Source organism: Pseudorasbora parva, chromosome 23 (assembly GCF_024679245.1).
Source record: "Pseudorasbora parva isolate DD20220531a chromosome 23, ASM2467924v1, whole genome shotgun sequence".
Lineage (NCBI taxonomy): Eukaryota > Metazoa > Chordata > Actinopteri > Cypriniformes > Gobionidae > Pseudorasbora > Pseudorasbora parva.
The window spans coordinates 12,377,773-12,404,756 of record NC_090194.1 but is presented as its reverse complement, the minus strand read 5'-3'; the positions used below and the strand labels follow the sequence as shown (position 1 = coordinate 12,404,756).

General features: G+C 39.9%; 1 protein-coding gene across 3 annotated transcripts in view; it reads left to right on the top strand.

Annotated features, from left to right (window-relative positions):
• dpysl2b (dihydropyrimidinase like 2b) overlaps positions 1 to 24,345 on the top strand; it is a 33,851-nt gene extending 9,506 nt beyond the window's left edge. For all 3 annotated transcript variants that reach the window (XM_067434273.1, XM_067434274.1, XM_067434275.1), the window contains 13 exons: positions 9,615 to 9,703; positions 11,329 to 11,513; positions 12,561 to 12,725; positions 12,891 to 12,952; positions 14,445 to 14,525; positions 14,907 to 14,975; positions 15,076 to 15,196; positions 15,564 to 15,720; positions 16,641 to 16,782; positions 16,984 to 17,154; positions 19,229 to 19,408; positions 22,377 to 22,542; positions 22,724 to 24,345. In XM_067434273.1, the coding sequence (XP_067290374.1) occupies positions 9,615 to 9,703; positions 11,329 to 11,513; positions 12,561 to 12,725; positions 12,891 to 12,952; positions 14,445 to 14,525; positions 14,907 to 14,975; positions 15,076 to 15,196; positions 15,564 to 15,720; positions 16,641 to 16,782; positions 16,984 to 17,154; positions 19,229 to 19,408; positions 22,377 to 22,542; positions 22,724 to 22,815 (1,680 nt within the window). In that variant the 3' untranslated portion in view covers positions 22,816 to 24,345. The remainder of the gene's footprint in view (positions 1 to 9,614; positions 9,704 to 11,328; positions 11,514 to 12,560; positions 12,726 to 12,890; positions 12,953 to 14,444; positions 14,526 to 14,906; positions 14,976 to 15,075; positions 15,197 to 15,563; positions 15,721 to 16,640; positions 16,783 to 16,983; positions 17,155 to 19,228; positions 19,409 to 22,376; positions 22,543 to 22,723) is intronic.
• The last annotated feature ends 2,639 nt before the right edge of the window (positions 24,346 to 26,984 follow it).

Here is a 26,984-nt window from a genome sequence, read left to right as displayed (position 1 = left end):
GAATGAATAGTGCTTAAGGACTAATGTGTACAGGCCAAAATGTAAGGCAATCTGTTTGCCAGGGTCAAGATAGAGCCTAGATGGAGAGAAGCCCTGCTTGTAGAGCTGGAACCTCCAACTTGTAGAATCTGATAAAAGTGGACGGAGAGGCCCAGCCTGCCGCCGCACCGATATCTTCCAAAGAAATGTCACACGACCAAGCCCAAGATGAGGCCATGCCTCTAGAGGAGTGGGCTTAAATGCCTGTAGGACAGGTTAGGTCCTGGACCTATATGCTAGTGGGACTGCATCCACTATCCAGTGTGAGAGACTGTTTCATGACAGCACAAACTTAGTGCGGCCACCGAAGCAATGAAGAGCTGATCCGACTGCCTGAAGGGGGCGGAGCGCTCTAGATACAATCTCAATGCTCTGACTGGGCAGAATAGGTTTGCGTCTTATTCTCTCTGAGACGCGGGTTAAGCAGTGCAAAGACCTGCATACTGAAGGGGTTGATAGCACTTTCAGCATAAAACCATGCCTCGGTTTGAGCACAACCTTGAAGTTGCTGGACCCAAACTCAAGACAGGAAGGGCTCACGGAGAGTGCAGGTAAGCCACCCACTCGGTTAACCGAGGCCACAGCCAGCAGAAAAACGGTTTTGAGTGATATGTGCTTCAAGCTCGTGTTCTGAAGTGGTTAGGAGGGGGAACCCTTCACGGCCTCCAAAACCATGGCGAGGTCCCAAATAGGGACCGAGGTAGGGGCAAGGCGGGCTGAATCTCCTGGCCCCTTTAAGAAAACACACAATAAGATCACTTTTCCCTAGTGAATGTGCCGCGATCGGAGCGTGGCTAGCTGCTATGGCGGAGACACACACCCCGAGTATGGAGGGGGGACGACCCGCATCCATTAGCTCTTGGAGAAAGCGAGCGGTTCCGCCAGTTCGCATGAGTGTGCGTCGATGTTTCGCGTAGCACATTGGTTAGAAAACCACTGACCACTTCAAAGCAGAGCTGCCAGATAGCAGGGGCTCTAGCTTCCGAAATAGTGTTCATAACTTGTCAGAGAGGTTCCCGGATACCGTTGATGGGCCATACGTGGAGGGCCCACAGCTCGGGATTGGGATGCCAGACCTTCCCTTTCATTGGCAGAATAGGCATGGGGCTGTGTCTGACAGCTGAAACAGTATGGAGAACCATGTGCGGTTCTTCCAAAGTGGGGCTATTAAAAAGCACAGGCTGCAGCTGGATCGCGATCGGAGGGAACATATAGAGGGAGTCTGGGCCAACATGGGCCAGGGCATCCCTGCGTTTGCAGAAAAAATATTGGGCAGCGTGTGCTGTGCGAGCTGAATTGTTTGCGGGTAAAGGGACCATCCCCCTGGGGACATGGGTCCTCTGGATAACATGTCCGGACCCTGATTCAGAATACCTGGCACGTAAGCCGCCCTTAGGGAGCTCAGATTGTGCTCTGCCCATAAAAGGAGATGCTTAGCCATGCACGGTTCTTATGCCGTAAGTCTTGAGTCTATGACAATGACTGTACTGATAAGCCTGCCCCTCGAAGGCGAATCTCAAGAATGGCCTGTAGTGGGGGTGGGGGGGTTATCGTAACGTGAAGTATGCGTTTTTCAGATCTATTGAGAAAACCCAATCCCCGGGGCGAATGTGCGCGAGGATTTGTTTCACCGTCAGAACCTTGAAACGAGCGTGTCATAAGTGCTTTGTTCAGATGCCTGGAAAATGGGCCTGAGACCGCCACCCATTTTCGGCATGAGGAATTAGCGACAGTAAAAACCTGACTCGCTAGCGTCGGGTGTACTGTTTTCACCGCTCTCTCCTTTAACAGTCTCAATGCCTCAGCGAGAAGCACGTGACTGACACTGCTTCTTACAGAGGGCTCGACCACGGCTTGAATCGCGGGGTCTGCGAGCAAAACTGTAGCGAGAACCTCGTTTTATATGTTCAACACCCAATATTATATACCAGGAATGGCCTGCCAGGCCTGGGCTCGTAAAGCCAGGGGTTGAATTAGATTCGGGGGCTGGCCGCTTAGTAATAGGGGCCTGTTAGCCGGGTTGCTTGTGCTGTAACACTGCTTGTAACACTGTGGGGATAGTGTTAGTTTTGGCGGTGCAGGCTTTGCAGTGGGCGCACGCCTCACATTTATATTGTGTGTGCGAGAGTGAACTTTGTGAAAAGTGCTTGGGTGCAGGAGTGCAGACTGTAAAGTGGGCACATTTCCTACATAGAAAGCTCTTTTGTGTGTAGTGTAAAAAAATGTACACAACCTACGTAGAATACCCACGGTGCAAACCAGTGAGCAAATCCACAGGGGTAAACGCACACAGCATAGTGTGCAGACGAGCGTGTTTAACACAGGCTAGTTGACTGCAATATTTCATCTCCAGTCACTTAACTTAAGGGAACTGGGAGAATGTAAGGAAGTGCGGGTGGTATGTGAGCCATTCCACAATGCCGTTATGCTCTAGTCTAGACTGAAAGCGCGCATGCAGACAAGCGTGTTTGACCACAGGCTAGTTGACTGCAATAAGGCTAGTTGGCTTTATATGGTGTAATCCGGCCGCGGCGGGATTTATTTGTGATTTTGTGAGGCTGAATTAACAGTGCTTATGTAGGGGTGCACACTGTGTAGTGGACACTTTGTCTACAGTGTAAAAACCTTTCCAGCCGCCTGAATAAAGGGGACTGGAAGTGATAGAGTGAAAAAAGGGCTTAGCTTGGCAGCCATTTTCCGACGCCCTTATGCTCTGACAGTGAGCGCGTGCTATGACGTAAGCCGCGCTCTAGTCAGCAACGCGCTGTGGAAGGGGCGCGCGCTATCATGACAAGGCAGCCATTACAACTTCCTTGGCAGTAAGCGCGCGCTGCAGCGACATTGTTCTTGACATACCCAACAGCCCGAGCTCGCTCGTCTAACTTACTCTAGTATTCTCTGTCCGCAGCGCTTCAGCACGGCGGCGGTAGAATGAGCACGGCGAGAGCTTCGGCTCGAGTTTGTTTATTCACTCTAGTATTCTCTGTCCGCGGCGATAGAGCGACAGGACGAGAGAATTGGAAGCGTGAGGTAAAACTCTGTCCGCGGCGCTTCTAGCACGGCGAGAGCTTCAGCTCGAGTTTGTTTATTCACTCTAGTATTCTCTGTCCGCGGCGATAGAGCGACAGGACGAGAGAATTGGAAGCGTGAGGTAAAACTCTGTCCGCGGCGCTTCTAGCCCGGCGAGAGCTTTGGCTCGAGTTTGTTTATTCACTCTAGTATTCTCTGTCCGCGGCGATAGAGCGACAGGACGAGAGAATTGGAAGCGTGAGGTAAAACTCTGTCCGCGGCGCTTCTAGCACGGCGAGAGCTTCGGCTCGAGTTTGTTTATTCACTCTAGTATTCTCTGTCCGCGGCGATAGAGCGACAGGACGAGAGAATTGGAAGCGTGAGGTAAAACTCTGTCCGCGGCGCTTCTAGCACGGCGAGAGCTTCGGCTCGAGTTTGTTTATTCACTCTAGTATTCTCTGTCCGCGGCGATAGAGCGACAGGACGAGAGAATTGGAAGCGTGAGGTAAAACTCTGTCCGCGGCGCTTCTAGCACGGCGAGAGCTTCGGCTCGAGTTTGTTTATTCACTCTAGTATTCTCTGTCCGCGGCGATAGAGCGACAGGACGAGAGAATTGGAAGCGTGAGGTAAAACTCTGTCCGCGGCGCTTCTAGCACGGCGAGAGCTTCGGCTCGAGTTTGTTTATTCACTCTAGTATTCTCTGTCCGCGGCGATAGAGCGACAGGACGAGAGAATTTGAAGCGTGAGGTAAAACTCTGTCCGCGGCGCTTCTAGCACGGCGAGAGCTTCGGCTCGAGTTTGTTTATTCACTTTAGTATTCTCTGTCCGCGGCGATAGAGCGACAGGACGAGAGAATTGGAAGCGTGAGGTAAAACTCTGTCCGCGGCGCTTCTAGCACGGCGAGAGCTTCGGCTCGAGTTTGTTTATTCACTCTAGTATTCTCTGTCCGCGGCGATATCGCGACTGAACTAGAGAAGAGGAAGACTGAGGAAAAACTCCGTCTGTCCGCGGCGCCTCCTCAGCGCGACGGTATAGTGACGAGAGCTTCGGCTCGAGTTCGCCTATTCACTCTAGTATTCTCTGTCCGCGGCTGTAGCGCGACGGAATGAGAGAAGAGTGAGGACAACTCTGCGGCAGCGGCGGAAGAAGAGCCGCGGCGGCGGCAGAGTGAAGAGAGCTTCGGCTTGAGTGTGCTCATGTCCTCTAACATTCTCTCTTTCCGCGGCGCTATTCAGCGCGACGGGACGAGAGCAGAGGGAGAGTGAGAAGAGCTCCGTCTTTCCGCGGCGCTTAACGACGCGGCGGAACGAGAGAGTCCTCGAGTAGAACAAGCCTGTAAGCTCTAGAAGTGGCGTTGCAGCGGCAACACATACACAAACACTTATAACACTCAACATAGACACAGTTTAAAGGATATATAACGCCGGATGGCGTAGCTGGAACGGCAGAGAAGGCGGAGAGGGAGTCCGTCGTCCTCAGCTGCAGGTTCCGCTGGTGCCTTTTCAACGGCGGTGCTTCTTCCGGAGACCAGCGAAGGTATCGCTGAAGGAGATAAAATCTGACACCTATGGCGAATTAGGGTCTTATATAGCCTCCTGTATGCAAATATAAGCACCTTTTTCGGCGGGCTTCTGGAACGCCCCCCATTGGTTCGTTCCTCTCAGCCGCCTCACCATAGGTTCCTGCAGTTGCCGCAGCCCGGCCAATCAGAGCGCTCCTCGCGCTGGGCTATGGCCGTGCAGCTCACTGCGCTTTACATAGATACCTTTATTAAAAGTTTTGCTTCACATTCTCGAGAAAAGGAGTTTTTCCCATACGTAATACGAGGAACCTCTCTCGAAAGGGAACCCTTCTCTGCCCAGTCATCTGGTTACCATGGCAACCACCGCAGCTCCAGTGCTACCCAGTGACCTGTCCCAGAATGCTCTGCTGACCTGCTGTTGTGTCTCATTTTCACGCCCAGCACAAAGCAAATCTCGGACTCGTACCTGCAAAATAACATATTCATAATGACTTCATAGGGGGATAAGGCACCGTGTACCCAAACATGCAAGGCACACTTTCAGTTTTCTTTGAAAGAGGATCATATGCGGATCAAGCTGGCAGCTAGATTCCAACTCAACTAAATCTGTTTCTAAATAAGTGAGGGATGGAACTGCAAGTTAAACCCCGAGACTGGAAGTCAGTCAACTTGGATTATTATTTCTCATGTGCGACTGAGCACAACATATCGCTGAATGATTCTGTCCTTTATAAGTTCATACTATACTATTGATATTCATGTGACATTATAATGTTATGCTAGCATGTCTGTTCAAACTCACGTTATCATTTATGGCAAGCAGTGGCCATTATTATAAACATTAACCAGAAGACTTCCTGTGAGTGTTCTCACGCACTAGATATCCAGCATTGTGACTCTGGAAAAGGTCCAAAAACAAGCACCAGTTGAGTTTATGGAGTCCTTGTTTTTTCAGACTTCCTCTAGTTAACATTATGACCTTTAAGATGATGTCACAATGCTTTAGCCCAGCATGGGTGGCTGTGATTGGTTGATGTGTGCACAGAGAATAAGGAAATAGATTGCACTGATTGTTGGCGTTATGTAATGTGTGTTATGAAGCAGCTGTTCAGTGTGGCTGATCGCCAAAGCCACTTGCATGGTCCCAGAAGCCCCTCTGAAAAGATATGTCCATTAAAAGTAGAATGTGTTCTTCTTCTGTAGAAGCTGAGGGTTTGCCTATTAATTAACTCACTAAATACTAAAGGAAATAAAGCATCGTTTCACCGTTAATCTGAATAAGTTGGTAAAACTCAAATCATTTGAGGTAATCAGTTACATCAAAATTTCAATGACATTTTTAAATAAGCAGAAGTTACATCTGTTTATTTTGTACTCGGACATTTTAATTGATCTTGAAATATTTAAGTAAGCTAGGTCATTCATTTAATTTCAAATGATCGTGTAATCTCAATTTAAATATTTTTAGTAAAGTAAACTTAGCTTTAAAGGGCTGGCTGCGTGTTTTTTTTTCTAGGCTTGGTTGTGTTTATGGGGCGCAGTATAACATGTCTTGATACGTCTTCTTTTTTTTTAACGCCATATTTTTTTTATATTTGACCTTTATTCCACACCGCTGTCTCCACTGTCCTTTGAACGGCTCATTTGCTTCCTGCTTCTATGAAGCCGATCCCTCGGGAAAACTCAATGGTCTTAGATTGGTTAGATCGCCAAATGTAGTTTCCTGTATTTTTATTGGCTAAAGTGCCAAGCACAGGTTGTCCGTAAACGCCACGCCCCTTACCATTACGGGCAGAAGTCACATCTGGGGCAGTGTTTATGTTAATAGCAAGGGTTTATGATGTCACCAACCTGGGAAAAAGCTCGTTGTAGTCCAAACCGGCCGTTTTTGTAGTTAATAAACTGCCGTAACTTTAAAAGACTATCTCCGTTTGCTTTATTCTTTCAGCGCTGTAACTCTGCAGATACTGCTTATGCTCAAGCAGCAACATTACACAACTAACTAAAGTTAAAAAATTGAAATTGCATGCAACCACCACTTTAATTAACTAATTCAGTAAATGCTAACTTGCTAGTTGGTAAGAATGCTTTGAAAACATTAGCATAGCAATTGCTGAATGAAGACAGCAATATAGAACATTTTAAAGGATTAGTTCACTAGTTCAAATGAAAGATCCTGGCTCTTCCAAGCTTTATAATGGCAGTGAACGGTGCCCTTCTTAAGCGAATCGATTGGTTTTTGTGGGAAAAATATCCATTTTTAAAACTTAATAAAGTAAAATATCTAGCTTCCGCCACTCTGCCTTCCATATTCAACTTACGGAAAAAGCTTAAATGGTGCAACATATGACGTCAGACACTTTTGTTTCATTTTGAGTTACACATTCTACGTAAGTTGAATATGGAAGGCGGTCTGCCGGAAGCTAGATATTTGACTTTATACATACTTAAATATTCGTCTTCCAAAAACCCATCAATTTGCTTCAGATGACATTTATTAAACCCATCGCACAGACGTTCTGACATGGAACTCACATTTCAAATTAGATTATCTGGCTGTCGCATTGTTTTTCTGAGAAACAAGTAGGTGAGTTTAGCATGCTTTCTAAATATTTGCAAATATATTATGGTATTTTTATGCTTTAGTACAGTCAACAACTTACATACAGCACCTTAAACATATATCTGTTCCCAAACCAAGCATGTTCCACTCGTTACCATGATGTAAACCCCCCCAAAAAAACACACAAAAAACATTATATAACACTTCATTTTAGCATTTACTCGAGTGCCATGGCAAAGCCTGCTGGGAAATAGAAATATCAGGCCAGTTTCAGTTAAATTCAAATTTGTTGAAATTAGTCGAAATAAGTTAATGAAACTCAAAGCAATGAAACAATCCAGATTACTTCAAACGTGTTGGTTTTGTGGACTCAAAATAAAAATAAAATGTCCTAAAAACATTGTTTAAGTTTGCCCTACTCAAATCAATTCATTTTTTTGAAGGTTAGGGTTTAAAGTATGTATCTGGTGTTGTTTTCTTCTAATGTTGTCCGTAGATGTGTATAGTAGGAGATGTCAGGTCACTGGAGTATTTTCTTTCATCACTAAGTGAATCAGGGTAGGGCTTGGGAAGCCACCCAGGGCCTCATGTTGCTGGGTTGCCAACAAGCACGCAAAGAGGCAGAAACGCAGACAGAGCCGCCTTTGTCCCCGTACGATGCCGAAGGCCTTGTGACTGGAATTGTTCCACTGCTCCCCTTTCAGAAAAATGAACGTTCTTCTGGGGCTCTGAATGTAAAGAGAACCCTTGGGTGGTGGCGTCCGTACCGGGGTGTCGAGCCAACTTTACCCTTCATACTGTAGAGAGGCATAATGCTGAATGAAAAATAAAAAGAAACTATTTTTATCTTATTCATTAATTGCTTGATGGGAAATTTATAAAGTACAAATTTGGGACGCTTTTGGGACTCGAGCGAACAATTATTCTTTATTCAGTACTTTATTGTACTGTGCATTTTTTTTGTTTTTGTTTAATGCAGTGTGACACTGCTTTCTTGTAGCATTTTATTGTTTGGACCTAATGAACAAATATGCCCCTTTCATTGAATTCAGTGTTTTATGCTAGATTAAGATGATAGTTTTATGTTAATATTTATGTATATATTTATTTTTGCATCAATCAAGCATGTATGTAATTAATTCAGAAAGTTTTTTTTTTTTTTATCATCTTTGTGTTGAAAATAAATAAATAAATGTATTAAATTAACTTATTTTCATGTTAATCACACTACTATTATAGTATTATTGCATAATCACTTATTAATAACTGGCTTAACATATACAAGTTCTGTTACATTTGTATTTGCAGTTTCCAGGTTTTTCAGTATCAGACAAACTGTAAAAGACCAAATTAAATACATTCGGAAGTAAATAAATCTTTTATTTTTATTTTTTATCAAAGGACAAGATTTAAAAAAAACAATGTATTTGTAAGTAAATAACTAACAACTCATTGTTGTTCACTCACTTGTACTGTATCATATTTTTCATTTACTGACACGTAAAAGACAAACCAATAGAATTCGAGTGCAGGCTGTGAAGGAGCATTTCATTGGTTTATCTGCTGAACGAACACGCCCCCTTCACAGAATGAGTCAGTGTTTTTAGTCTGATCGAGACTGGTGAATGAACTGGGACATCTCGCTCGTGAACGAACCCAACAATTGAAACATTGAGAATGATGAGTATCTGCTTGTAGTAGAGTCAGTCTTGTTACAAGGAGAGACAGTTGGTGAAGCAAATATGAATGTGTATACATGTGTAAAAATGACCATACACAATTTTGATATAAACCTAACTGTATAGGAATTTTGTAGAGATGCATATTGAAATAAGACTTCTATAATTTTTTAGGTCTTATGGTTTTATCCAATTGGTTGAATGAGTTTTATTGACTCATAAAACACAAAAGACTCAACCTACTAGTGTTACCATGTAACCTGTTGAAAGGGCCACTAAAGGAATCAGTGCATCAGAACTAATCATTTTGGTGAGCGGCTTCAAATCACTTCACTCACTTCACTTTACAATTCACTGAGATTAATCAAAATCCCCACCACTGATGCATTACATATTAGACTAGAAATAGCAGTTTCAGCTCTGGTTGTAAGAGTGAATCAGTGTCTTCAATGTTTATGTGAGCACATTGTAGCACAATGACAGATAAATGTTCCATGGTGAACATGTGTTTAGAATTGTGAAGGCCACAGAATTGAGTGATGATTCTTATAAAGAATGTGGGTGACTCTATACTGGTGCCTTATAAGCTCCGATTTACTGGCTCCTGTTAAATTAGTATTTTTGTAGTATATTACGTTTTATTCTCATAAGTGCTGACTAATGTTGAGTGTATATTTAATTAATGCTTCTAACACCATCTTCACCTTGCAGCAGTTTTTCGTCAGTGTCGTGCCAAGGTGAATCGACAGTTTGCACATGTACTTTGATAGAATACTAAGGTGACTTTTATCTTTCTTTACAGAGTGACCGTCTTTTGATTAAAGGGGCTAAGATAGTGAATGATGATCAGTCATTTTGTGCCGACATCTATATGGAGGATGGCCTGATCAAGTGAGTATAAGGGATTGCTAATCAAATGAAAGGAATTTAAATATATATACAGTGGGTACGGAAAGTATCAGATACCCTTAAGTTTTTCACTCTTTGTTATATTGCAGCCATTTGCTAAAATAATTTAAAGTCTTTTTTTTTCTCATTAATGTACACATAGAACCCCATATTGACAGAAAAACAGAATTGTTGACATTTTTGCAGATTTATTAAAAAAGAAAAACTGAAATATCACATGGTCCTAAGTATTCAGACCCTTTGCTCAGTATTTAGTAGAAACACCCTTTTGATCTAATACAGATTAATACAGTCTTTTTGGGAAAGATGCAACAAGTTTTTCACACCTGGATTTGGGGATCCTCTACCCTTCCTCATTGCAGATCCTCTCCAGTTCTGTCAGGTTGGATGGTAAACGTTGGTGCACAGCCATTTGCAGGTCTCTCCAGAGATGCTCAGTTGGGTTTAAGTCAGGGCTCTGGTTGGGCCATTCAAGAACAGTCACAGAGTTGTTGTGAAGCCATTCCTTCGATATTTTAGCTGTGTGCTTAGGGTCATTGTCTTGTTGGAAGGTGAACCTCAACCCAACCTGAGGTCTTGAGCTCTCTGGAGAAGGTTTTCATCCAGGATATCCCTGTACTTGGTTGCATTCATCTTTCCCTCGATTGCAACCAGTCGTCCTGTCCCTGCAGCTGAAAAAGACCCCCACAGCATGATGCTGCCACCACCATGCTTCACTGTTGGGACTGTATTGAACAGGTGATGAGCAGTGCCTGGTTTTCTCCACACATACCGCCTAGAATTAAGGCCAAAAAGTTCTATCTTGGTCTCATCAGAACAGAGAATCTTATTTCTCACCATCTTGGAGTCCTTCAGGAGAGGCTTCAGTCGGGCCACTCTGCCATAAAGTCCTGACTGCTGGAGGGCTGCAGTGATGGTTGACTTTCTACAACTTTCTGCCATCTCCCGACTGCATCTCTGGAGCTCAGCAACAGTGATCTTTGGGTTCTTCTTTACCTCTCTCACCAAGACTCTTCTCCTCCAATAGCTCTGTTTGACCGGACGGCTAGCTCTAGGAAGGGTTCTGGTCATCCCAAACGTCGGATCATGGAGACCACTGTGCTCTTAGGAACCTTAAGTGCAGAAGAAACTTTTTTGTAACCATGGCCAGATCTGTGCCTTGCCACAATTCTGTCTCTAAGCTATTCAGGCAGTTCCTTTGACCTCATGATTCTCATTTGCTCTGACTTGCACTGTGAGCTGTAAGGTCTTGTATAGATAGATGTGTGGCTTTCCTGATCAAGTCAAAACAGTATAATCAAACACAGCTGGACTCAAATGAAGGTGTAGAACCATCTCAAGGTGGTATTTCAGTTTTTCTTTTTTAATCTGCAAAAATGTCAACAATTCTGCGTTTTTCTGTTAATATTGTGTGTACAAGTACATGAATGAGAAAATAATCTAATTAAATGATTTATAACCAAGAGTGAAACATTTAAGGGGGTCTGAATACTTTCCGTACCCACTGTAGATAGATAGAGAGACCGACAGACTGTTCGGCCCTTAAAATTAAATTAAGATTCATCAAATTGGATAACTTGTTTAGCTTTTTTCAATCTTGCTTACAGGCAAATTGGAGAAAATTTGATAGTGCCTGGTGGGGTGAAAACCATCGATGCCCATGGACGTATGGTGATGCCAGGTGGCATTGATGTGCACACACGCTTCCAGATGCCTGACAGGGGCATGACTGCTGCAGATGACTTCTACCAAGGCACCCGCGCTGCACTGGCTGGAGGAACCACCATGATCAGTATGTGTATACAACCATGTAGTAACGCTTCAGCAAGGCCCTGTTAACCTCCCACAACACCTGAGCAAATGCATAGTAATACCCTATCACTGCCCTGAAAGCCACCAACAATCTACAACCCACAACCACCTAGCAACACCTTGGCAACCCACCACAACACATGAGAAAATGCATAGAAATGCCCTATCACTACCCTTGAAGCCACCAACAATCCAATAGTAACTAACCATAACCGGCTAGCAACACCTTGGCAACCAACCACAACACCTGAGCAAATGCATAGTAATAATGGCCCTGGAAGCCACCAACAATCAAATAGCAACCACCCACAACAACAAATTAATACTAGCAACTACCAACATAACCATATAAACCACCCACAATGCCTGTGAGAATCTATAGTAATGCGACTGCTAATATCTGGGGACAAGAATATTATAAATACGTGTGCCCAATCCCATAGCAACCACTCACAACCACCCACAACACCTGAGCAAATGGATAATATTTAGGGACCAGAAAATCACAGAAACTTGGGCCAGTAAGCAACACTCTTAGCAATAGCAACCACCTAATAATACAAGCGCCACTCACACTTTCTCCAATTTGCCTCTGGTTCCCATGGTCTTAATAAAGATAACACAGTTAAGCTTTGGTTCAACCTGCAATCTAATAACTGTGTTATACTTTTGCGTAAAATGTTATCAAAGCTGTGATGTTTGGTGGAGTCGTCTGTATCCTTTATGATGCAGCCATCATTTAGTGTCTGACAGTTTGGCAGACAGTGTGCTTAAAATAGTACAGGAAACTGTTTTAATGTCTCTGTTTGTCCTCATTTCAGCTCAGAGCAGCATTACTTAACTGATTGAAGTGATTTTTAATCTGTAGGATTAATCTTTAATATCTGCCTAACCACTGTGTGTGTGTGTGTGTGTGTGTGTGTGTGTGTGTGTGTGTGTGTGTGTGTGTGTGTGTGTGTGTGTGTGTGTGTGTGTGTGTGTGTGTGTGTGTGTGTGTGTGTGTGTGTGTGTGTATGTGTGTGAACAGTCGATCATGTGGTGGCTGAACCCGGGACAAGTTTGATCTCAGCCTTCAATCAGTGGCGGGAATGGGCGGACAGCAAAGCGTGCTGTGACTATTCCCTTCACGTGGACATCACCGAATGGCACAAGGGTGTTCAAGAGGAGATGGAGACGCTTGTCAAAGATCACGGTAAAGCACTGCCAGCATTCCCTCGTGTGAACATCTGTATCTGCTGTACAAACCCACCAGAGTTAGCATTTACTCCATCGGTCAGGAATTCTGCTGCTGCGCTATTTCACCTAATGTCTCACCGAGATTTCTCTCTGTAATTTCATACCCCGTCTTTGTGTGCAGGCATTAACTCTTTCCTCGTCTACCTGGCTTACAAAGACGTTTTCCAGCTCACTGATTCCCAGGTATGACTTCCTCCGTGAGTTGCACCTACTTACTCGTCTCTTGGGATCTCATGAAACCTGTCAAAAGAACAAAATCAAAAGAGAGAAATAAAATATAAGAAAAGAAAATGAAGCTATTTTGTGGACTAATAAGATACAGATACTTAAAGACAATGTTACTAAAATGTCAGGAAAATGTCATGATTTTCCAGTTTAGTTTTTAGTGGTATGTATGGAAGCCCATTTCTGCCACTAAATAAAAAAAATTAAAGATTAACTGTGTCTTTTTATCTCAGAATTTTGACTTTATATCACACAATTGCGACTTTTATCTTAGAATTCTGACTTTATAACTAAAATGTCGCAATTACTCTTTTTATTTAGGGGCGGAAGCAGGCTTCCATAGACATGCACTGTGGTAAAAATCATGGTATTTTTAAAGTGCATATTCTTATTTTTTGTATTTTTATTAATTTTGTGTGTGTGTGTGTGTGTGTGTGTGTGTGTGTGTGCATGTGTGCAGTATAATATGACTTTTCTTTTTTTTTGGATAAAAAGCCTTTTGGACATGTACCATTATCAAACCATGATATTGTATTTTAAACTTTATTCATTCATCTGTTCGTTCGAGTGTTCTTTCGTTCAGTAATGAATTAATTAATTTGTTATTTTGCACGTTCATTAATGAATTAATTAATTCATACATTCGTTTGTTCTCTTGTTCGTTCGTTCATTCATTCATTCATTCATTCATTCATTCATTCATTCATTCATTCAATTTAATGTGACTTCGTTTTTTTTTTTTGTTTTTTTTTTGGGAAAATCCTGCCTATGTACTTACAAAAATACCATGGTTTTACTAAGGTTTTGAATTACATTGGATAAATATATATATATATATATATATATATATATATATATATATATATATATATATATATATATATATATATATATATATATATATATATATATATATATATATATATATATATATATATATATATATATATTTATATATATATATATATATTAAAATTACACTATACAGCAATATATATATAATATATATATATTGCTGTTTAGTGTGACTTTTGCAGTTTAACCGTAACTATGAAAAATTCCATGGTATTGCCATGATTTTGGAAATGTACCATAGTAATACCATTTTTTTTTTTTTTAAGTATGCTGGAGCATGATACTCCAGTGTACTTTAAAAAAAACATGATTTCTCTCAGGATTGATCAATCATGGAATTCTGCATTTAACATTTTTACATTTTTTAAAAAGTCTTCCATCTGTTACCATCACAGTTTTAGGGGGCAAAGTACCTAGTTTTTTGAGGTTGTTTTTGTTCTATTTCTCATTGAGAATTGTGCAAACAGGAGGAAAGTATATCTAAATAGAGTCCCGTGGCAATTTATAAACAAATGATGTATTTGTTTTAAACACAGTTTATTTGTCATATTTGCCGTTCCTTTTCGAGCGAGTTCAAATGCTTGTTTCTGTGCAGATCTACGAAGTGTTCAGTGTGGTTCGGGACCTCGGGGCCATCGCTCAGGTCCATGCTGAGAACGGAGACATCATAGCCGAGGTGAGATCTTCAGAGAGTCCAGCACTGAGCTAGCTCCATTACTCAGAGTTACTATCAACAATAAACTGTTTGGAGATGTTAAATCAAAACATATGTTCCACAATGAACACTCAGACTTTATATTGGCAAGCAAAACCAAAGCAAATATTCCTACATGAAGTCGATATAATTAATCGCAGAGGACTTTTGGCTCAGGGTTAAGTGTATTTATCATGATGAAGATAAGCAAACTCTTTGTAATGAGGACAAAGTTTGGTTGTGGAGATACAATGTATTGTTTTTTTAACGTATACAGTATATACTGAGAATATATATTCAGTGATCTCATGCTACTCTTATCTTCCCATCCCGCTCTTTTTCATTCTGTCGCTCTTTCAACAGGAGCAGCGCAGGATTTTGGAGTTGGGGATCACTGGACCAGAGGGACATGTCCTCAGTCGTCCAGAGGAGGTGAATGGCAGCGGATTCTGGGAAAAGAAATGTTAATTAGTTTGTTGTCTGAAGTTCAGTAGAAGAAAACCATATTGAATTGGTTTTATTGATCATTTAGGTGGAGGCGGAAGCAGTCAACCGCTCTGTTACAGTGGCCAATCAGACCAACTGCCCTCTTTACGTCACCAAGGTGATGAGCAAGAGTGCCGCTGATGTCATCGCCCAGGCCAGGAAAAAAGGTGAATACTAAATAATATACTGTAATAGAAAACGAAATATGGCGACTCTAATAACAAGTTATTACCTAATGGAAACATCCAAGGTTGAATTACCTTGAAGAACATTCTGATGTGGTTTGATCTAATCCCACTCTCGCTGCTATTAAAATGAGGTATTATAAGTCTGGACAGGCAAGGGGGAAGGTTTTGTGAGCAGGGATGCACTGCAGTCATGCAAAAAAAAAAAAAAAACAGCATGCTATGACTCAGCTGTTCTTGGCTAGACAGCTAAAAATGACATCATAGTGGTCAGGCTACAGAATTAGGCAAGGGAATTAGAGTGAAATTATATATGCTGTTCCTAATTCAGTATCTTTGAACCATTCAGGCACCGTAGTGTATGGAGAGCCAATCACAGCAAGTCTTGGCACGGATGGATCGCACTATTGGAGCAAGAACTGGGCCAAGGCCGCCGCCTACGTCACGTCCCCACCCTTGAGTCCAGATCCCACCACACCGGACTATCTCAACTCACTGCTGTCATGGTAAGATCACTTAATGTCTGTTTATTTGTAGCATGCAATTCTGATTTGATTCATTTTGGTGGTGGAGCCCTAAGTGTACCATGAGAAATTAACTTAATTTATGAGGTCTGAGAGCGGTTCAAGAACTCTGGCTAATGTGTGTTCCAAATGAACTCGACTTTGAAGCAAACTGAACTCAACTCAGGAAGTGGTCTGAGTTCAGTTCTGTTTAAGTCTGCTGTGTGGTTAACTTTTAATGCTACATCAAACTGAAGAAATGATAATATATGAATAATAATATAATAATAACAATCCCCATGATTAATACTAATAAAAAAAATGGTTAAAAATCATGATTAATAAAAATTATGTAATATTAATAATGATTATATTATTTAATTTATAAATGTATTATGTTAGCATAATAATAATAATAATAAAACTAATGACCTAGATAATAATAGTAATATAAAATATTAAACTGATAAAATAATAAAATAATGAAATGTTAATATTAATATTAAATACAAATAAAACACATTATTATTATTATTTTTAATAATAAAAATGTATTTTTATCTTTATTTTTGCAATATAATAATAATGATAATGATAATAATAATATACTGTAGTGGTCAAAGCACCAATAAAAAATATAATAATGGTGAATGGTGAAAAATAATGGTGAATAGAATGTGGATTGAGACGCGATCACATAACTTAAACATATCAAAATGAGTTCTGAGGCACTTTTAAAACCAAAACTTGTGATTTTTAGTTAAAAAAGTGTCCATTTGATAGTTAGATTTTTTTTGTTAAAGATGTTAAGTGTAAGAGTAAGAAGTGTAAGAAGTGTAAAAAAGGGTTTGCTAAGTATATAAATGTAACTGTTTGTAGAATAGACTTATTTGTTTTGTCCTAACATGATATTTGTCTCATAGTGGGGATCTGCAGGTAACAGGAAGCTCTCACTGCACCTTTAACACCGCCCAGAGAGCTGTAGGTAAAGATGACTTCACCCTCATCCCTGAAGGAACCAATGGCACTGAAGAAAGGATGTCCATCATCTGGGACAAATGTGTGGTGAGACAGAAATACCAGTCTGCAAACAGTAAGGAGTGACATTTAATCACAATCTGCCACAGTGCAGCATCTACTCTTCTTTTAAACAAAATCAGGCAGTAAATATGTGAGTCTAAATAGTCCCAGCTGAAGACAAGCACACTCAAGTGGACACAAACACAAACAAGACAAATCTCTCCCTGTGGTCCCTGGTGTTCATAGGTAACTGGAAAAATGGATGAAAATCAGTTTGTGGCCGTCACCAGCACCAACGCCGCCAAAATCTTCAACTTGTACCCACGTAAGGGCCGCATTGCTGTGGGCTCAGATGCTGATCTGGTTCTGTGGGACCCGGATGTTACGAAGATCATCTCAGCGAAGAGCCACAATCTGGTGAGTTCTGCTGTCAGGTTTAAAACCGACATGAACTGCAAGTTCTGTCATGAAACTCTAGATTGCAATCACATCATTCTCTATAGGGCACGGATGATTGGTTCCTGCTGTATCAATAGCCAATGGGCTCGCTGCTCATCCTTAAAATAATTGGTCAGCATTTGCAGCACACTTTCAGAAACCCTCCACCTTCCCCAGCTCTACCTGTAAAGATCTGCTATGTTTAATTCATGGATGCTATATTGTACAGCAGCATGATGTCTTACTTGCACACAGCAGCATGCCGTGTGTTTATTGGCAGCAGCAAGTCCCGTACTTGCTCTTCAGCAGCATCAGCGTAGCAAATCTATTTAACTAAGACTAAAAATATCAACATTGTCATATCTATTTCCATGGCAAACACACTCAGAGAGTTATCATGACAAATCAAAATTGGCCCTATTTGCTTTCCTAACACACGTTACTGGTCTTACTGTGCATGACTCATTAACGCACATTATTGATTGTGTGTGTATTTGACTTGTATCCATGCCTTCAAATGTATGCCCCTCAGTGTAGTTAACCAGTGAGGAAAGTTGTGTTTTTAAGGACGTGGTTTGCAGTCCTGACCATAGAACATCGGTTGTGCTGACCAAATGTTGGGCGTAGGCATGTTAGTCATGCGAGTGATGTCATTCTCAGCTCTGCCTGGGTAATTGATGTCTCCCTCCTGGTTTGGAGGCGCAACAGTGTGCAGAACGCCACAATGATCTTTTTAACTTCTTCTATTTGTGTTCATGAGCTTAAAACACATCGGCTTTCAAGGGTTGTATTCCTTTGTCTTGTGGATTTTATATTTAAATATATATCTAAACATCCTAAAATAAAATTGGTGTTAAATATTATAGATATTGTATTAATGTAACATAAATATAAATATATTTGTATATACATTATTGTTATTATTAGTGTGTGTATGTATATATATATATATATATATATATATATATATATATATATATATATATATATATATATATATATATATATATATATATATATAGCTTAATATTCATTGTTATTTATAATATATTATAAATGTTATTTAATATATAATTATAAAATGGGCTTAAAATTGTTTTTAAGCAAACACATCACTAAATATTGTAATAATTACATTATTTCTCAATGGAGAAAACTGAAAATGTATTATTTTTAAGATATGTATTTGCTAAAAATACACTAATATTCAAAAGTTTAAGGTCAGTAAGATTTTTTTATAAACAAAAAAATAAAACCTTACAGACCCCAAACTCTGTGTGTGTGTGGGGGGGGGGGGGGGGGTGTGGGTGTGGGTGTGGTCAAGGCTAAAATGTCCCCCAAAAAATGGCAATATTCAAAATATTTGTTCATTTTTGGTTCCCATGATGAAAACAGCTTATAAATCAGACTAAATTATGTTTTTTGAAAATGTAAAAATGTTTTCTGTGATGGGTAGGTTTCAGGGTAGGGGCGGTACAAAAATCATAATGTCTATGTAAAGTCCACTTATGTGTATGTTTATATATGTGTGTATCCAGGACGTGGGCAACCGCTTGGTGTTTAAGCATGTGTGTGCTGATTATCAAATTCACTGAATAACCTCATGCTGTTTTTAGGTCTTGTGGGACGTCCTGTATTGCTTTTAGCCAAACGCCAGTAGCATTTAGAAGGGTGATCACACATGCCAACACACACACACCCTGTAAACTTTAATATACTTCCTCCCTCATTCACTCCCTCTCATTTCCAACATTCCGTGTTTTCTTTGTTCTGTATTTCTTCAACGGGTGGGCTGTTCTGAGTTCTGACATCTTGTCCTCGACATATTGTTTAAATGGCTGTCTGAAAGGCTCAATAATGATTTCCAACATGGGATATCATCAACCTCCATTTTCATCGGAATGTGGAAGCAACTAACGATCCCTCCGGGAGAGCAGTATTTGTGCAAATGACGTTGGAAATATTTCCCAGTCAAAGGTTTTGTTCTGTGTGATCCTGATCCTGAAACAAAGTTTCAACATGCAGCGTCTTGCCGTTGCTTCTTGTTTTCCAGGCAGTGGAGTACAACATCTTCGAGGGTACCGAGGTGCGCGGGGTGCCCCTGGTGGTCATCAGCCAGGGAAAGATCGTACTGGAGGATGGAAATCTCCACACCACAGAGGGATCTGGACGCTACGTGACCCGTAAGCCTTTCCCTGACTATGTCTACAAGAGGATAAAGGCTCGCAGCAGGGTGAGTTATGGATAAAAGTTTATTTTTTATCAGGTATTGTAATCTGAAATCTATAGATACACAATCTATCAGTGAGCATATTGATACTGTTTATTATTATTATTATTACTTTTATTTATATTAATTGTATATCATTATTAGTATAATTATTCATTGTATAAATATATGGATAATTAATATTAATTAATTATCACTAGATTATAATAACTTTTTTAATATTACAATATTATTTTTATAGAATAATATACTATAAAGTATACTATAATCATATTTTTTGTTTTTGTTTTATAGAATACCTATTTAAAATATATCTAATTTAAACTTCTGGAGAAAAATATAATAGTTAAGTTTTTATTATGTTTTCGAATGAAGACTCTTACGCTCACCAAAGCGGCATTCGTTTTTTCAACATTGATAATAACAAAAAAAATGCTTGAGCAGCAAATGTAAATTGTAATAATATTGTACAATATTAATGGATTATTTTATTTTTGATTAAATAAATGCAAATAAATGTTGGTTGTAATTATTTTAGTTTTGACTGGCAGTTTTGTTTAAGGCAGGGGTGTCTAACCCTGCTCCTAGAGAGCTACCATACTGCAGATTTCAGTTCCAACACTGTTCCAACACACCTGTCTGTAATTCTCTCTCTCTCTCTCTCTCTCTCTCTCTCTCTCTCTCTCTCTCTCTCTCTCTCTCTCTCTCTCTCTCTCTCTCTCTCTCTCTCTCTCTCTCTCTCTCTCTCTCTCTCTCTCTCTCTCTCTCTCTCTCTCTATATATATATATATATATATATATATATATATATATAATATAACCGTTCAAAAGTTTTAGATTGGTGAGATTTTTTAAATATTTTTAAAAGAAACCTCTTATGGTCACCAAGGCAGCATTTATTTGATATATTGTGAAATATTTTTTACAATTTAAAATGGCTTATTTCTATTTGAATATATTTTCAAATGTAATTTATTTCTATGATGCAATGCTGAATTTTCTGCATAATTACTTCAGTTTCACGTGCCTTCAGAAATGCTAATATGCTGATTTGCTGCTCAAAAAACATTTATTATTATCACAGTTGAAAACAGTTGTGTACATTTCTTTTTTTAGGATTCTTTGATGAATAAAAAGTTCAAAAGCACAGCATTCATCCGAAATAGAAAGCTTTGTAACATTTGTAACAAAAAAAAAGTGAAAGAAAAAAAAAGAAATTACTATTTAATTCAGCAAGGATGCATTAAAATGATCAAAAGTAACAGTAAAGACATTTATAATAGATAAAATATGTACTGGTTCTTCTAAAAAAAAAATAGCATATTGTGATAAAGTTCATTATTTTCCATAATGTAATGATAAAAATTAAACTTTCATATATTTTAGATTCAGTGCACACCAACTGAAATATTTTTTTATTGTTTTAATACTTATGATTTTGGCATACAGCTCATGAAAACCCCAAATTCCTGAAAAATTCTCAAAAAATGTCAAAATATTAGCATATTTCATCCGACCAATAAAAGAAAAGTGTTTTCCATTTAAAAAAAAGTAAACCTTCAAATAATTATGTTCAGTTATGCACTCAATACTTGGTCAGGAATCCTTTTGCAGAAATGACTGCTTCAATGCGGCGTGGCATGGAGGCGATCAGCCTGTGGCACTGCTGAGGTGTTATGGAGGCCCAGGATACTTAGCCTTAAGCTCATCCAGAGTGTTGGGTCTTTCGTCTCTTAACTTTCTCTTCACAATATCCCACAGATTCTCTATGGGGTTCAGGTCAGGAGAGTTGGCAGGCCAATTGAGCACAGTAATACCATGGTCAGTAAACCATTTACCAGTGGTTTTGGCGCTGTGAGCAGGTGCCAGGTCGTGCTGAAAAACTAAATCTTCATCTCCATAAAGCTTTTCAGCAGATGGAAGCATGAAGTGCTCCAAAATCTCCTGATAGCTAGCTGCATTGACCCTGCCCTTGATAAAACACAGTGGACCAACACCAGCAGCTGACATGGCACCCCAGACCATCACTGACTGTGGGTACTTGACACTGGACTTCAGGCATTTTGGCATTTCCTTCTCTCCAGTCTTCCTCCAGACTCTGGCACCTTGATTTCCGAATGACATGCAAAATTTGCTTTCATCCGATAAAAGTACTTTGGACCACTGAGCAACAGTCCAGTGCTGCTTCTCTGTAGCCCAAAGTGTCTTGACCTGGGGAATGCGGCACCTGTAGCCCATTTCCTGCACACGCCTGTACACGGTGGCTCTGGATGTTTCTACTCCAGACTCAGTCCACTGCTTCCGCAGGTCCCCCAAGGTCTGGAATCGGACCTTCTCCACAATCTTACTCAGGGTCCGGTCACCTCTTCTCGTTGTGCAGCGTTTTTTGCAACACTATTTCCTTCCCACAGACTTCCCAATGAGGTGCCTTGGTACAGCACTCTGGGAACAGCCTATTCGTTCAGAAATGTCTTTCTGTGTCTTACCCTCTCGCTTGAGGGTGTCAATGACGGCCTTCTGGACAGCAGTCAGGTCGGCAGTCTTACCCATGCATGATTGCGGTTTTGAGTAATGAACCAGGCTGGGAGTTTTTAAAAGCCTCAGGAATCTTTTGCAGGTGTTTAGAGTTAATTAGTTGATTCAGATGATTAGGTTAATAGCTCGTTTAGAGAAACTTTTCATGATATGCTAATTTTTTGAGATAGGAATTTTGGGTTTTCATGAGCTGTATGCCAAAATCATCAGTATTAAAACAATAAAAGACCTGAAATATTTCAGTTGGTGTGCAATGAATCTAAAATATATGAAAGTTTAATTTTTATCATTACATTATGGAAAATAATGAACTTTATCACAATATGCTAATTTTTTGAGAAGGACCTGTATGCATACTCTATGTATACTTGTGGTTTTCTAAATGTTTTAGGTTATTAGTGTTTTACTAATATTATCAGGCCCTATTGTTTCTTAGCTTGCTGAACTTAGAGGCGTCCCACGGGGACTCTACGACGGGCCGGTCTGTGAAGTCTCAGTGACACCTAAAGCCGTGACCCCCGCATCCTCTGCCAAGACCTCTCCTGCCAAGCAGCCTGCTCAACCGGTCCGCAACCTGCACCAGTCTGGCTTCAGTCTCTCTGGTGAGTGTCACAAGTAGCTTATATTAATTAGAAATCAATTGACATGCATGACCTATCAGTACCTAAATTGACTTGTAGTATTTTATTAAAATTGTTATTATTTTATATATTTGCCAGAATGTAATATCTTAAATATATGAATCATAAGGTGATGATAAATCTTTTGATTTATCTGTTTCAGGCGCTCAGGTTGATGACAACATCCCCCGCCGCAACACCCAGCGCATTGTTGCGCCCCCTGGTGGCAGGGCCAACATCACCAGCCTGGGCTAGACCCCTGTCCTCCAGCGGACAGGAGAACAGGGGGTTGGGGGGAGGGGTGTCTATAAACGGAGGTGTTTGCCGGGACCACCGTGTCACATCAAGAACCGAACCCTCCACAGGGCCTATGATTCTTCTCTCCCTAGTCTCCCAACCCCCGAGCTCTCGCCGTTTTCCCTTGTTTTTCTTTTCCCAACCCTACACCACTTCCTAAAGGAGACATCCAGAGAAAAAAAAAAGTATTTGCCTCATGTGAAGAGAGAAGGAAAAATGTAACATCCACATTTGAGCACTTCTGATTGTATGATTTTTATACTGTACTTTCTACCCACCATGAGTCATGTTATTATTTTTGTATTTAACTTTATTTGCTGTTTAAAATCAGAGGGATCAAGTGTGTATACTAGAGAAGCTGTTTAGCATTGTTACCTATTAACAAGGCATGGGTTAGAGTACTGGGTTTCTTGTGTCATTGTTTGTGGCTAAAAGTCTATTAGGACTTTTGAATCTATAACATTAGGAATGTCTATATTTTTTAGGATTTTTTTAATTACGTTTTTTTTTTATTTTTTTAACTCAAACAATCAGTTTACATCAAAATGAGCACCTGGCTGTATTCCGCCCGTGCCCTTTTTGTGGCATTTAATGCGATTATTTCTGTACCAGTCAATAAAAGAAAGCTTTTCCAGTGGTTGCTAATTAAAAACAATGTTTTGTTTCACAACCCGAGCTATTTAATTAGCAATGTTAATGTTATTTAAGAAGAAACCGCATGTAAAAACAAGCAGCTTAGCAACGGGGCAGAAAATAAGAGAGGACCACAAGTGATTCTAGCTTTGAAACCTTGCTTTGTCCTGATTTGAAAATACACTCGATCTTTCTTTCTTTTTTTATACAAGCTGCTTTAATACTTAAAGGTTAAGAATAGGAAGAAGTCAAGGTTGTATTAGGCCGTGAAGAAATAGCGGGCTGTTACATAGAATTTAGCAGGTGTTAGCTAAAGGAAATGCAATGAATAGCCGTCTCTTTTAAAGAACAATGTGGATGTGACGCTGTGAAATTAGTAACAACTTCCTAATGCACTGAAGCCTAAAGTATACTTACATTTTGACACAAACAAGTATCGTATGCATAGAGCATTTGGCAGGCGTGTGAAAATATGGCTGCTCGACACATGCGCATTAGAATGTTTCATTCCTTCTTCGTTTTCCGTGCTATTTCTTTATGACGGTTTAATTAAAAATATATATATTTCTTGATCCCTCACACAATCTTAATCCTTGTGTTGTTTTTTTGACTATGAAACATGATGACCATGGCTAGTGTTGCCATCTTGTAGACAAATTAATTAGTGAAAATAAAAATTCGAAACATGCTCGCAATAAAAAAAAAAACCTATGGAAGCTCGTTTCTGCCACAGAATAAAACATTTTTAAAGATAACTGCAACTTTTTATCTCACAATTGTGTTTACATCCCACAATTCTGAGTTATAAAGTCAGAATCGTAATGGTAAACCCAGCCTGATCTGTCGTCGATTTTGTTGGAAACCTGTACATTAATTTCTACCGCTTCTGTTACACTTTTGTGGGAACCAATCACAGACTTGCTTATCCACCTGTCGCGCTACTGCCGGGTTAAACATGATGATGGATAGAGAAGGGATGTGTCCTTGCAGTTGTTGCAGTCGTTGTTCACGCCTCTTGTGGTCTGATTGGTTGAAAGACTATCCAATTCCGTAAGTCATTTGAATAATGCTTGTTTATCTGACTTTATAACTCAAAGTTCTGACGTTATAACTCAATTGCAAATTTATATCACGCAATTCTGACTTTTTGTAAAAGTCATTTGAAAGAAAATCTGAATTGTCGGATATAAAGTCGCAATTACCTTTTTCATATTTTCATTCTGTGGTGGAAACAAGATTTCATAAAAATCAGGCTGCTCATGAACTATGTTGATGACATTTTTGTGATGATATATAAACCGAAGTATACTTTAGGCTTGAGGGCTAAAAACCCCACACAGATGTTACTGTGGGTTTGGTTACAGCCCAGTACGAATATGCCATGCAAGAGAGATTTTACAGTATTGACTAATGAGTTATTATGACGTAACTGTCTAATGTCTTTTTTGTTTACTCTAAGCTGTGCCGGAGATGTACTGATTACAATGAGTACTGCTACAAGAGCTTGTTCATGTTTTTTTTAGAACAACTGAAAGGCTGTTAAATGTAAAAATAGCCGGTTAACCGATACAAGGTGCCAGATTTTTCCTCTTAACTCGTCATAGTGCTTTTGAAAGGCTTTTTCTGAGTATGAGTTGTCAGCGCCAATCTTAATGTCGACATACATTTTAGTGGCGTAGTAAAATGGTATACTGTCGTAATATAAGAATAAAATGGATATGTTAAAGGGGATTTTCAACAGCTGTGCTGATGGCAGCTCCATGTTTATTTCTGAATGAATGAGATATTTCTGTTAATCTGTTTGTTTTTCATCAAGTTAGTCTGAAAAACGCCCTACAAGCACAAAGGGCAATGCATTGAGCAGCTAGCTCGCAAGATTAGCTTATATAGCCTTTAGTGCATTAACAGTTTTTGTTTCCCTGTGTTTGACATTTCCTACTGAGACAGGAAGTTTGGCCGAACACATGGAAAGATCATCTTTTTATTTTAAATGGCTTAAGGGTACATCATAGCCATTAATTATGATTTGGTGTTTGCTAATGCTAGCCTGTTGTGTGTGGTATTGTGGGAGGGACATTCCAGAGTGTATTTAATTGGACAAAAAATAATTTGTAGGCTAAAAGAAGCATCAATATTTCTTGTTCATTCATCCAGAAGGGCAATACTGTACATTTTAAATTAGTTTACCTGCTAACATTTATGAGTATTAGCCTTCCAACAAATAGACATTGACTAAATGCCACAAAACTGTCATATAAAATGTATGATTTTTTTTCTTTTTTAACAGTAACGATAATCCACTTTTTGTGGATGGTGCTAAACCTTATGTTCAGCCCAGATGAAGGAGGCATACTATAAAGTAAAAAGCAGTAGTTTTAATGTGCCTTGCTTAAATCTTAACATGGATTAGCGACGGCGGAACTTTTCTTGTATAGTCTGTTTTTCATTTAGTAATTCCATCCTCCAGCTGTTTTCTTTTCCCTCATGCACATCGGCAAAATCTTGGCCTGTATCATCATTCTCCATTGCTTTCCTTTTCCTCTGTGACTCAACAGAGGGAAATACACACAAACACACACAAGCTAGTTCATTCCAGCACTGACAAGGTTTAACCTTGCATATTCACTGCTGCTTAGTTGTTGTATGCTTAGTGTGTACTCAAAGACACACACTTGTTTGTTCAAAAGTGAGGAAACTACGGAGCCCCTAAAGGGACATGGGGCCGTCATGGCCTTTTGGTAGAGACTGAGAGTCGAACTTGTAACTCGATGGTTGCAGGTTTGATTTTTAATACCGGTGGGAAATGAATGAGGTGCCCTTGAGCAAGGCGCCTAACCCCCAATCGCTCCCTAGGCACCATAGCAAAATGGCTGCCCACTACTGTGTGTGTGTGTTCACTACTTACTACTCCTAATGTGTGTGCACTAACTTGTGTGGCCATCACTTTCACATGGTATAGGGAGGAACAATAATTTCAATGCTTTCGCATTCCTAAGCGTTCGTTCGCATAATTTAGTAATGTGAAGAATATGAAGTAAAACAGAAATGTTTCGCGAATGAACATAAATGCACTTCCTCCGATATAGGCCTATATTTTTCCCACCATTGGAAACTGACGGGGAAAAAATGTTTCAAGTAAATATGTCGCAACATTCTTATACGATTGTCATTATCCCATAGACCAAATAATAATAACTTTAATGTATACATGTATTTTTATTCCTCAATGTAAGAAAGATATACCGTAATTAATATCTGACGAGCATTAATATTTGCATCTCGCGTAAATGTTCTTGTTTTGAGAATGTTTATTTCTTTATTGGAAAGCACGACAAAAATATTGGTTTTAAGGAAATTATCCTCTCCTCACTAAAATGTCATTTTTTTACTCTTTTTAATCGTGTTCTTTAGCTTTGTTTAGCAAGCGGACGTTCATTAAACGGAGAAAAAAGCGAGACGCGTTATTGCCCCGCGAGGCCGTCTTGTGCGCGCGT